At 43.3% G+C, this 13,548-nt stretch overlaps 1 protein-coding gene across 3 annotated transcripts in view; it reads right to left on the bottom strand.

The window, feature by feature from the left end:
- The window catches only part of AHCYL1 (adenosylhomocysteinase like 1), a 44,742-nt gene extending 39,124 nt beyond the window's left edge, over positions 1-5,618 (bottom strand). Inside the window, exon 1 of one of the 3 annotated variants that reach the window (XM_072644276.1) lies at positions 5,233-5,618. In XM_072644276.1, the coding sequence (XP_072500377.1) occupies positions 5,233-5,364 (132 nt within the window). In that variant the 5' untranslated portion in view covers positions 5,365-5,618. Of the gene's footprint in view, positions 1-4,626; positions 4,650-5,232 lie in introns of those variants that run through there. The other 2 variants (XM_072644274.1, XM_072644277.1) reach the window with 2 other exon arrangements.
- Between the last annotated feature and the right edge of the window lie 7,930 nt (positions 5,619-13,548).

Below are 13,548 nucleotides of genomic sequence, written 5' to 3'. Positions count from 1 at the left end.
AAATGGTCCCCGACAGCATGTACCTTATAATCTAGTAGGGGAAATATGAACTGGGTAATACACGGTACCACCTGATAATGGTACAGAACGAAGTACTATGAGGTCCAAGGAACATCATTCTCAGCAGAAAGACCAGACAAGTTTCACTGAGAAGCTGGTGCTTGAACTGGACTTTAAAGGAAGAAAAGGAAGTTAGAGGCAAAGGGGGGTACATTCAAGGCAAAGGCATCGATGTAGGATAGGGCAGGCCCTGTTCAGAAGACAAAGAATCTTCAGTCCAGTTGGCTGTTAGAATATTTGGAAAGGAGAGTAATATAAGATAAGCCTGGGAAAGTAAGTAATGTAAGACTGCACAGAGCTTGGACTATGAAACAAGAGTTGAACTTAACTGGATCACTGATAAGGGAGCTTAGTAGAGTGACATACCCAGATTTCTATTTCAATATTTAATAACAACTGGCCATTATACAGCAAGCACAAGTTTGTGAAGTGTTTCACATACATTCTTTGATTTGAACCACACAATTATCCTGTAAGGTAGGGTTCTATAAGCACTATCCCCATTTTATAGATGAGGAAAGAGGCTTACAAAGGCAAAATGACTTGACATGACACATGGCTAGGGTTAATGTTAGGATTTTAATACAGGCCAAGTCCAGCATATTATTTTCTATCTTTCATTCCTACTTCAAAACCCCATAATATGCAAAGTCCTCTGCCAGAAGCTGGGGTCACAATCAATTTTTAAATGACAGTTCCTTTCCACAAAGAATTCTGCTGGAGGGTATAAAATGTACATAAATTAATTATAATATAAAGCAGAATGTGACCAGGCAAAGGATAACAGAGAGAGTCACCCCAAAGTTCAGGAAAAGTGAGCCTTGATGGAAAAGAATAATGATGAAAGGCAGGCATAAGGAAAGGGTGGTTTATAGCAACACAGAACAGAAATAGAGGACATGGTAAATAGTTCATTATGTATGGAGAATAATTAGTAGTTTAGCTGAAGCTGAGTAAAGTGTGAAGGAAAATAATATGGAATAAGATTGGGAATGTATGATGGAGCACCAGGAATATTAGTCTGTTAGTGGCATGAAGGATGGGCTAGATGGAAAAGAAACAGAGGCAGAAGACTTTTTTTAGGCTACTGCAGCAGTCCAAGTAGATGGAAATGAAGAATTGTACTAGAGTAGCAGTAGGGGGGAAACAGAGAAGAGGGAAAGGATTGGAGTAAAAAAATGCCAAAGTGGAATCGTTTGGTGAGTGACGTGAGAGAGAACCAAAAAGCTTCAAACATAACAGAGATTAAATACCACAGGTATTGTTAGCCCTATTGTTAGCCCCACTTTACAGAAGAGGAAATGAAGATACACAGGCTAACTGATCACCTAGCTAATAAGACGCTGACAGCAGAACTTCAATACAAATCCAATGACTCCAGTGCTTTTCACGGTAGATTATGCTACCTTTCTTGAATGAGAAAGTAAGTGAACGATGGTACCATGGACAGAAGTAGTAAAACCTGAAAAGATAATATCCCTTGGTTTTAGATTTGTTGGGCTTGAGTTGGTTGGGATACCAGATTAAGATGCCCTGTAGGAAATTTTTGTTCAATTAACTGTGTGTAAAACATTATGCATACAAAGACAAAATTGAAAAGATACTTGTTCTCAGGGTTCACTGCAGCAATAAAACATATATGTAAATAAGTACACAGAAGATTAATCTGAAAAAGGAAAGGGCATTAACAACTGAGGAAGGTGGGGAATTGAAAGCTTCTTAGAGGAGATAACTAAAGTCAACCTCAAAAAAAAAAAAAAGACAAGAATCTTGAAAAGCAGAGTTCCAGGCATGAGGCCTAACTTGTACAAATATGTGATAGGAGATGAAATGCCAAAAGTGGGAGCCAGAGCTTTAACTGTCAGGCTAAGTTTGTATTTTATTATAGGAAATGACTGACAACTTTTCAACAGGTGAAATGTGGTTAGATCCATGCCTTAGAAAGATTGTGATAGCTGAATCCAGAATTGATTGAAAAGTTAAGAGATGGAAAGCAGGAGTCATTAAGGAGGCTTTTACAACATTCCAGGTGAGAGGTGATGAGCCTAAACTTGAAATGATGAATGATTTGAGAGATATTTTGTAGTTAGAATCACAGGACTCTGCAAGTGACTGACTATGGGGAGGTGAGGGAGAAAGAAGACTCAAGAATTAAAGTTATGAACCTGGGTGACTGGATGATAGTAGTGTCCTCCGTAAATCTGTCAAGTTTGATAGAAGGGAAGGGTTTAGCAGGAAAGATGATAAATTCCAGTTTGGCCATGCTGAATCTGAGAGGTTAATGAAACATGCAGGAAGAGGTATTGAACAGGCAATTGGTGATGTGGGATTGGAGTTCAGGAGAGATCAGATACTGTATGTTGGAGAGTTATCTAAGAAGAGATGACAATTAAACCCTTGTGAATTGATGAGATCATCAAGGGAGAAAGTGTAAAGTGAGAGGAGTTCCCAGGACAAAATCTTAAGGGGAGCACAAGGTAGATGATGAATCAGCAAAGATGCAGAGGAAAAAAATCAAAGGAAATGAAGATGGTGGGGAGGTTGGGCGGGGGGGGGTGGAAACCCAATGCTACATACAGACACATTTGAGAGCCTTTGCATTGAGGTTCTTAGCCATTTTGTGCCTATTTCCTCATCTGAGGTCACTAAAGTCAATGATATTATCAAAGAAGAGAATAAAAATCAGAATCAAGGGCAGACTCTTGGGAGGAACATTCACCTTGTGGGTACTGGAGTCAGGAAGAGGACAGCAACCATTGAGACAAGAAAGGTGTCAGAACCAGGAGAGCCTGGTATTTCTGAAGTCAAAGAACAAGAAAGTTACACAGTAAAAAGTTAGTAATCGGCTGTGGCAAATGCCAAAAAAAGTCAAGGACTGAAAACAGGCCATTAGATTTGGTAATTAATTTTATTATATCGCTTGTGTTATTCTAGTTTTTCCAAAGAGAAGGAAATCAAGTTATTCAAACATGGCAGGGGTACAAAAGTAACTTGGACAGAGGTTGATGTAAAACTGAGAAGCTCTTAACACCAGGGCTCTGCTGGACTTGGTATGTGACCTTGAACCAGTCCTTAACTGCTCCATTAACAAAATGAATGCTCCTGGTTATCACTAGGGGGAAGAATAATTAGTCGTCATAAAGCACTCAGTGTTAAATAGTTGCATAAAAGCTGAATAATAAAACTCAGAAAGGGCAAAGTTAATGAGAACCATAAGGACACGTTTACAAGTAAATGAAAACCCACCACATCTCTGGTAGAGATTGAGTAGCCTTTTGCTAATGAGTCTGAAATCAGGAACACTTAGCTTGGATCACTAGGTTAAGTGTATTAGCACCCAGTCCTTTCAGGCAGAGAGAATGACTCTCAGTAAATATACTAGTAAGTTACAAGTACAAGTAGCCCAGGTGAACTTTCAGGCAACTGAGATTTCCAGGGTGCCTATCAGGTTAAAGGGCAACAGCACCTAACTCTGTGACAGCTATTCAAAGGGCCTACTGGGGAAGAACAAGGTTCTAGGAAGTTGGGATACCAGGGGAGGCATTGTTGCCAGGCTGCCAGCACTGCATTGTGCTGGGATCCAGAGGGCCTGCGCTCTAGCCTCAGACCCACCATTAAGTAACTGGATGACTTTTCCCAAGTTTCCTCCTCTGCAAAGTGAGGGGGTTGAACTAGATGATCTCTAAGTTCTCTTCTGGCTTTATTATAATTCTAAGGTACCTCCACAGCTTTACCACTGACTCATCTCAATGCTTTAACTAAAAATAAATATTCTATTTGTAAAGGGACAGTCACTCCAATGAATAAAATAGAATACAAAGGGTTACAACCCCACAGAACAAGATTAGGCTTCCAGAGAGCACAAAGAACAACTCCCTCAATCCTTTTTAAAGAAAACATAGGCTTTCCTCGAGTAAGACCTTATTGGAGAACAGATATAGCACACACAATGAAGGCTTTGTGCTTCTTAATTCAGTTTCTGAATTGTAAAACAGAATTCCTCCAAAAAACAAAATGGGAAGGCTCGCTCCTTTGCACAGGATCAGGTGCAAAAGCTTCAGAGGGTACTATCTAGTCTTCCTGCAAGCCCTGCTTTGCTGAGCTTATGCAAGTACTGCAGCCCGGGGATGGTTTTAAAAACAGAGAGCCCTGAAATATTTTTGTCTTTAAAAGGGAGCTGAAAGCACTGACTTAGGTTCCATCAGCCTCAGAAAGTCACCTCTCTTCTGCGCAACTTCTTTTATTTTGAGGTCAGGGTTGAGTGGAAAGTCAAACCACAACTGGCGGCTGCGCGCCTGCATTAGCCCCCCCAAATCCTCCTAGTCAGTGAGTTAACTGGCCTAAAAACCCATTGATCTCACCCGAGGGCCAAAAAACGAGCCAAAACGCAAAAACAAACAGATCAAATAAATAAATAACTATTCAACTTGTTCGGCCTCAATAAGTGCAACAAGGAATGATCAATCCATCATTCCTTACCGCCCACCCCTGCCACAAGCTCGGTCTTGGGGAGGCACACAGTGGGTCTCTCGGACCCCCGGGTCCATGGTAGTAGTGGTTACCAACCTCTAAAGGTTAATTCACAGTCAGAGGAGCTTGCAGAACACGGTCGGGGATGGTGGCTGGTCTCTTCACCATTACCTTCGCCAGCCGGGTGCAAGCGGTCTTCACTCTGGCTCGGGGTTACTGCGAGGGGCATCCCCCAGAAGGATTCCCAGGGTGCGCCGCCCAACCCTCCCCCTCCCCCAAAGCCACCCCAAGGGGGATGCCGGCCTGAATAGGGCGGTCAGCTCTGCCGCCGCCAGGGCCGGGGTGGACACGGTGAAGGGGGAGGCTGTCCAGGGGCCGGACCCTCTCCCCTCCCCGCCCAGCCCAGCCCGCCCCCCATCCCGGGTCCGGGAGCCCCCGGGCCAGGGAGCAGCGGAAAGTCAGGTACGACTGTGGAACCCGACTCGGAGGCCTCGGAGCTGATCGCCGCGGGCCAGGGCAGGGAAGGGACAAAGCCCGCGAAGCGACAAAGGGCAGCCAGCGAGCGCGGCCCGGGCCGGCCGAGCGGCGGGCGGCCCGCACACGTCAGCGCCGGGGGCCCTGGCTGCGTCACCCCGAGCTCCCCCGGCTCCGGGCCCGGCCCACCCGCGGCGCGCTCCCCTCCGGGCCCGCCCGCCCCCGCACCTTCTTGGGCGCCTTGGTGACGGTGGCCATGAACGAGTACTTCTCGGCGTCCTCCTTCTCCTTGGCCTGCTTCAGCTCCTCGCCGACCCCGACCCCGGCCACGGGCAGCGGCATCGCATCCGGCACCGACATGCCGCCCGCCGGCCCGCGATCCCCCCTCACAGCTCACACCGCCCCCGGCCCTCGGGCCTGCCCGCACGCCGGGCCGCCCAAAGCGGCCGCCCCCGCGGGACTAGGCGGACACCGGAGCCCTGGGCTCGGCGAAGCGGACGCTGAGGTGGCGGAGCCGGCACCCAGTTCGCTCCGCGGCGCCTGGCCAGCCACAGAAGCGGCGCGCTACTCTCGGCCCGCGCCGCCTCCGCCGCACGCTCGCGCGCCGCACGCAACTACGCACGGTCAGGGCAGAGGCCGCCGGGGGGCGCGTCAAGGACTGGCAGCCCTGGGGAGCCGGCGCCGAAGGGAAGGGCGGGGAAAGCCTCCGGGCAGCGAGTGACGACAACACGCACGCGCCCGACGCTAGAAACCGCTCCCCGGCTCCTCCTCCTCCTCCCCTCCCCCAGGCGGCAGTTGGGGCACTCAAAGGGGAAGAGTGAACCGATCCTGGAGAGGCACCAGGTGGCGCGCTGAGCCCTCGCAGAAGCACCTCGCCCCCGGGGCGGGGGGAGGGGGGGGCGGAGTTACAGCGCACGTGTCTGAAAGTCCTGCCGGCAGAGGAGCGCTAAGCGTGGTGTGGGGAGCCGGGGATTGCTCTCCGTGCTAGGGAACCCAACCAGTCTCAGAAAGTCAGTCAACCAACCCGCATTTACAGGTCGTCCACTGTGTGCTAGACGCCATGAAAAGACAAAACAGCCCTGCCCTCAAGGGGCTTCCAGGCTTTGAAGGAGCCAGCGCTTTAGCATCTAATTATATAAAATGTATCAAGTATAGAAGTAAAAATGCAAGGTCCCAGAGGGGAAGAGGAGGCACGGGGAGCTGGAGAAAGATCCTGCTTTCGGCCCCCTCCGCTTTAGAGAGCTCAGACCAAGGGGTCGCTGCTTCGGCCCCAGCCGGTGGCCCTCTGTCTCATGGGCAGTGCCTGCCTCTCCCCATTTCTTAGCCGTATTTCTCCACGGTCCTCCCGCCCATGCCTGTTGACAACTGGAGGCTGAGCTGACTTTTTCTGCAGCCCACTGGGAAAGGGTCTGAAGGACCAGGAAGGGTGGGGAGTGGAGGAGAAAGTCACCGCCTTGGATGAGCCTTGGACTGGGTGCCCCACCCTAGCACGAGGCACGGTCAGCCTCCTCCGGTCTGGTCCCGTCTGCTCTGTGGGCGCAGAGTGCACTCATACGGTGCCTGGTGAAGTCATCCACAAATAACTTACAGGGGACCCGAAGGACCTGGGTCCTAAGACCTAGAGAAGCTCCAGCATCACTTCTGCTCTTCTGAATCCTACCTGTCCAATGGGAGAGAAAGAACACATCTGCCTAAATACCCAGGGACCGCTGCCCTGGATAAGGAGATCATAGTGTGTGCTCTACTTGACTTAACTGGATGGTGAAGGTTTCTATTTGGGTGGGAAGTTGTACCCATAAGAACCAGCCATTATATTCTCTAACTTTCTAACCTCAAGACTTCTTTACACTGTCAAAAATTAGCCCAAAGAGCTTTTATATGGGTTGTAGCTATCAATATTTATTGTGTTAGAAATGAAAATATTTAATTAAAAAAGAAGAGCTTTATATGGGTTATATTGATTGATATTTACTGCGTTCAAAATTAAAACATTCTAGTGTTCTTATGAAACTAATTTGGACCTCAAAGACCCACTGAGTCTCAGGGACCCCTCTGCTATCCCCAGGCCATACTTTGAGAATAGCTGGTTTAAAGTAACTTGAGAGTAGTTGGGGTTAAATGAGTTTCTTCATATAAGGTGATTGAAAAGAGAGATGGCTATGAGGGTAAGGGAACCTAGGTTCAAATCTCTTCTCTGCTGTGTATCAGCATGCAGAGTCAGTGTGGCTTAGTAGGTAGAAAACAGGCTTCAGAGTCTGGAAACCCTGAGTTCAAGTTCTACCTTTGTCACATTCTGGGTGTAAGACTTTGGGCAAATCATTTAACCTTTCAATGTTCAAAGCAACTTTCAAAAACTGTAAGTTTCAGGTGCCAGTCTACATTGATAAAAGATCAAGGACACGTTAAAAAAGGATTAAATCACTTAATCTCCTTGGCCGCAGATTCCTCATGTATAAAATGAGGGGTTGACTAAGGTCTTTCTGTATCTATGATACAATTTTATATGCTTAAATTATACCCTGAGACCAACTCCCATAACTCTCAGCCACAGAGGGTAGTTGACTATAATCCCCCTCAAAGTTCTAAGGATAACTATAAGAAGTTGAGTTTCTAGCACTAGACTGTTAACTATGAGCCCCTACCAGTGTGGTTTCTGTTGGTAATTAGCCAGTATCCTCAATTAACTTTTTAGAAAAGGTATTTACTTATATGACATTGTAAGAACAGTTGGTACTAAAATCCCTCTAAAATGGGGTGAGGGTGAGAGTGGGACATTCTATCACTTTGTAAGCACAAGGTCTCTTGGGCAGAATAGATTCCAACTCAGAGAGCAAGTGAGACATATGCATAGGAAATACATATAGTGAAAAAATACCGCATAACTCTTGGCCACTGGAAATTCTTTCTTTCTATTGTGTAGTACTCATGCAATTCGCTGCAGGGAATGGCATCGGTAATGGACAAATCTTATCTGCTGGGCTAACTCCTCAAAGAGAGAAAGGCATTGCTGTTAGGTTGAGTCAGTCTGTTCTTAGGCCATTCCTCTGCTGGGTCAGGTCACTTTTCAATTGCTGCCTACAGTCTCTCCCCAGATTCTGTTTAGATGCTGGGAAACAAGAAAATACCAGCTGTTACCCTAAGACCTCTCCAGATTGTAGAAAGTTTACAAAATTACTAAGTATGTCCATCTCAAGGTTGCTGCTTGATTATTTCCCAACTCTTATGGCTCTAGTGGACACAGCTGCTGACTATGGCCACTGGTAAGAGCTTGTGATAGAAGTTCAGGATTACTCGACCTTGGGTGAAAGGGAAAAACACTTGCCCCAAAATGATTCTCTTTCAGAAACTTGGATGAAGTTCCTTTGCTCATAAATGGGCCTGCTATTGGAATTGTTGATTCCAAATTGTCTTGAAGTCTTATACGTAGGCCCAGAGGTGTGTCCAATATTTTGGACAATCAAAAGGTATTTCCCATCTTTATCTAATATCAAAGCAAATCATTTTCCTTCTGTTAAATCAATTAAAGACTTGTTCACATCTGGTATATACTTTTGATTGATTGAATCAATGAGTTACTCTGGCCTTTTTGGGGTTACATTAGTTGGGGTTAGACATACTTACAATTACATGATTATCATGTGACTCTTTTACTCAAAAATTGTCAGTGATATGTATTACCTATATAATAAATCATTTATCTTGGCATTCAAGGTTTTACATATTCTGATTCAAACTTCCTTTTTCCAACCTTTTTTCCATACTAATTACCTTCACATATACATTCTAGCCAAACTGAACTATCCTCTGTTTGGTCTTACTTCCCAAGTCTTTGCTTAATATGCCCACATTATTCTCCATCTGTAGAATCAACCTCCTCCTTCCTCCCTCCTCCCACCAACTTTTTAATTAGGAGACTCAGGTTATCATGTGGGCTTGGATACTTGCCAGTTGAGTTACCCTGGGTGAATCACTTCATCTCCATGAGTGCTTGTTTCCTCCTTTATTAACACAGAATGCTGTTTGAATCTTAAAGTGCTATATAAATTTGAGTTATTATTATTATCTCTGTCTATTAAAGTTTCTCCCATCCTTCCAGCCTTAACTCATCCAGGATGCCTTATTTACTGCCACACTTAGATGAAAGTAGTATCTCCTTCCTCAGATTTCCTATGGTACTTTCTTTGAATAACTTTACACTTGTAACCCATGGACCAGTATCTCTAACTCTGAGCTTACAGAGAGTAGGCTCAACCTTGGGAGCTACTCTACCAAAGCATGAAGTGGGAAGAATGCTGGATTTATAGTCAGAGGTACTGGTCAAATCTTGACTTGACCAATTTCTTACCTGTATGACTTTAGGCAAGTTCTTTAACCTCTCTTGGGCCTTACTTTCCTCAACTTTACAATGAAGAAGTGGGACAACTTGTGGTGAAAGCATATAGCCTGGAGTCAGGAAGACCTGAGTTCAAATCCAGTCTCAGACACTTACTAGACATCTGTGAACTAAATGGACAAGTCACTTAACCTCTGTTTGCCTCAGTTTTTCCAAATGTAAAATGGGGATAATAATAGTAGCTACCCAGAAGGGTTGTTATGAGGATCGAGTGAGGTAAAACTTGTATAGCACTTAGTGTATTGCCTATATAAATGTTAGCTATTCTTATTCTTTTTTTTATTACTAGGTGTGTGACTCCAGGTAAGCACTTAACCCCCCTCAGCCTCAGTTTCCTCAATTGTAAAATGGGGATAATTATAGCACCTAGCTAGCAAAGTTGTTGTGAAGATCAAATGAGATAATATTTGTAATATGTTTAGCACAATGCCTGGTACACAGTAGGTGCTTAATAAATACTTGTTCTCTTTCCCTTCCTTTCACATCTGTATGATACCTTCCAGCTATAAATCTATGATTCCATGAAATCAATTTATCTTCATCTTACTTTGCCTCCACCCAGAGTTACCTCTGAACAAATCTAAAATATGCCTTGAACACAGCTAATGCCTAAAAGCTTCTTCTACCCCTAAAGGCACCCCAGGTAATAATATCTATATCAGGTACATTCCATGCTATAAAAAAAACGCAGAAAAAATCTAAAGAACAGATTCACAAACAGTCAATATACTTTTCCCTCTCTGACAAGTCTTGCCTTTTCCCTGGGAGTAGGGTGGGGGTGGAGGGGCTGTTCTTGAGTCTTTCAGATATGTGTTGTTGTTCATTCAGTCAATCATGTCTGATTCTTCATGACTTCATGGACTATAGCACTCCAGGCCCTTCTCTCCTCTATTATCTTCTGAAGTCTGTGCAAATGAATGTTTATTGTTTCCATGGCATTATCTATCCATCTCATCCTCTGCCATTCCCTTTTGCTTTTGCCTTCAATCTTTCTCAGCATTAGCATCTTTTCCAATGAATCCTGTCTTCTCATTATGTGGCCAAAGTATTTAAGCTTCAGCTTCAATAGTGGACTTTCCAGTGAAAGATCTGAACTAATTTGTATATCAATATTGACTGATTTGATCTTCTTGCTGTTCAAGAGACTCTCAAAAGTTTTCTTCATTGCCACAATTTGAAAGCACCAATTCTGTGGTGGTCAGCTTTCCTTATAATCCAACTCTCACAGCCATACATTGCTACTAGAAAAAACAAAGCTTTGACTGAATATTTGTTGGCAAGGTGATGTCTCTTCTTTTTAGTATGCTGTTCATATTTGCCATAGCTTTCCTTTCCAAGGAGAAAGTTTCCTAATTCCATGGCTGTAGTCTGTCTACAGTGATCTTTAACCTCAAGCTTTAATCTCATAACTACTTCCATTTCTCCTTGCTCTGTTTACCAGGAAGTGATGGGACCAGTTGCCAAGATCTTAGTGGTTTGGTTTTTTTTTTTTAAATATTAAGCTTCAAGTCAGCTTTCACTTTCTCCTCTTTCATCCTCATCAAGAAACTTCTTAATTCTTGTTTACTTTCTGCCATCAGAATGGCATCTTTCACATATCTAAGATGGTTGATATTTCTCCCAGCAAATGTAATTTCAGCTTGGCATTTCAAATCATGTATTCTGTACATAGTTAAATAAATATAGTGACAACATACAGCCTTGTTGTATTCCTTTTCCAATCTTAAACCAATTAGTTGTTCCATGTTTGGTTCTAATTGTTGCTTCCTGGCCTGCATACAGGTTCCTCAGGAGACAAGTAAGATGATCTAGTACTCCCATCTTTTTGATGAGGACTTGCCACATTTTGTTGTGATCCACACAGTTAAAGGCTTTAGTGCAGTCAATCAAGAAGAAGTAGTTGTTTTTCTAGCACACCCTTGTTTTCTCCGTAATCCAGGAAATGTTGGCAATTTGGTCTCTAGTTCCTCTGCCTCTTTGAAAACCAGTCTGCTTTTCTGGTCATTCTTGATTCACATATTGTTGAAACCTGGCTTGCAGAACCTTAAGTGTAACCTTGTTGGCATGTGACATGAGAGCAATTGTTTGCTAATTTGAATGTTTTTTGGCATTGCTTTTCTTTAAGATTGGGGCATAAACTGATCTTTTCTAATCTAGAAGTCACTGTTGAGTTTTCTGAATTTATTGACATACTGAGTCTAGTACTTTAACAATATCCTCTTTTAGGATTTTTAAATAGCTCAGCTGGAATCCCATATGACCTTCACTAACCTTATCATCAGCAATGCTTCCTAAGGCCCACTTGACTTCATTTTATAAGATGTCTGGCTCTAGATCAGTAACCACACTTGTCTGTGTATTCCTGCCTCCTCTTTTTAATCTCTTCTTCTTCTATTAATTCCTACCATTTTTATCTTTTATTATGCCCATTTCTGCACAAAACTTTTCCATGATATCTCTAATTTGCTTAAAGAAATCTCTTATCTTTCCCATTCTATTGTTTTCTCCTATTTCTTTGCATTGTTCATTTAAGAAAACCTGATCTCTCCTTGCTATTCTCTGGAATTCTGCATTCAATTGGGTATTTTTTTTCCATTTCACCTTTCCCTTTTGATTTCCTTCTTTCCTTAACTCTTTGTAAAGCCTCATCAGACAACCATATTGTTTTCTTACTCTTCTTTTTCTTCGGGATTTTTTTTTGTTGCTGCCTCCTGTGCAATATTGCAAACCTCAGTTCATATTTCTTCAGACACTTGTAGCTACCAGATCTAATCCCTTAAATATATTCATCGTTTCCACCTCATATTGATAAGGGATGTTATTTAGGTTATACCTGTATGGTCTGATGGTTTTTCCTACTTTCTTCAATTTAAGTTTGAATTTTGTAAATAAGAAGCTCATGATCTGAGCTCCAGTCAGCTCCAGGTCATGCTTTAACTGATTATGTGGAAGTTCTATGGCTGCAAAGTACATATATATATATATATATATATGTGTGTGTGTGTGTGTGTGTGTGTGTGTGTGTGTGTGTGTGTGTGTGTGTGTGTGTGTGTATTTTATATATATAATCAATCTGATTTCAATATTGACTCTCTGGTGTCCATGCACGGAGTCACCTTTTGGATTGCCGAAAGAGTTTGCTATGACCAGCTAATTTTTTTGACAAAACTCTATTGGTCTCTGCTCTGTTTCATTTTCTACTCCAAGGCTAAGCTTGCCTATCATTGCAATTACCTTCTAATTTCCTATTTTAACATTTCAATCTCCTACATTGAATGTGATATTTTTTTGGGGGGTGGAGGGTGTTATTTCTAGAAGGAGTAAGTCTTTACAGAACTGCTCATCTTTGGGCTTCTTGATATCAGTGATGGGAGAATAGACTTATATTACTATGATGTTGAATGGTTTGCCTTGGATTCAAGCAGGTATCATTCAGTTATTTTTGAGATTACAGTACTGCTTTTCTTATCCTTTTATTGACTATGAGGGATACTCCATTTTTCCTAAGGGATTCTTGCTCACATCAGTGTATGTAATGATCACCTAAGTTAAATTAACCTATTCTCATCTACTTACGTTCACTGATACCCAAGATGTTGACATTTAATCTTTTTATCTCTTGTTTAACCATATCTAGCTTACTTTGGTTCATAGATCTTACATTCCAGATTCCTATGTAATATTGATCTTTACAGCATTGGACTTTTATCACCAGGCACATTCACAGCTAAGAGGCTTTTTAGTTTTGGTCCAGCTGTTTCATTCATAGTGGAGCTATTTGTAATTGCCCTCTGCTCTTCCCCAGTAGCATATTGGCCACCTTCCAACCTGAGGGGTTCATCTTTCAATGTCATCTCTTTTTATCATTTTAGTATTGTCCATGGGGTTTTCTTGGCAAAGATATTAGAGTGGTTTGGCTTTCCTTCTCAAGTGTCTGAACTCTCATCCTGGCCTGTCCATCTTGGGTAACGCTGCATGGTATAGTTCCTTGAGCTACACAAATAGGGATTGTCATGCCACCACGACATGGCAGTGATCCAGGAGGGGCTTCAGACTCTATGGTTCAAGCTCCCCTCAGAAGTGAAATGAACTTAAGGATGATAGTGTGGCAACTCCCAGATATTTTTGTTGAGTCTTGCATTTTAGTCCAG

The sequence above is a fragment of the Notamacropus eugenii genome, chromosome 2 (assembly GCF_028372415.1).
Source record: "Notamacropus eugenii isolate mMacEug1 chromosome 2, mMacEug1.pri_v2, whole genome shotgun sequence".
Taxonomy (NCBI): Eukaryota; Metazoa; Chordata; class Mammalia; order Diprotodontia; family Macropodidae; genus Notamacropus; species Notamacropus eugenii.
The sequence above is the reverse complement of the archived record's forward strand: the minus strand, read 5'-3'. Positions and strand labels throughout refer to the sequence as shown.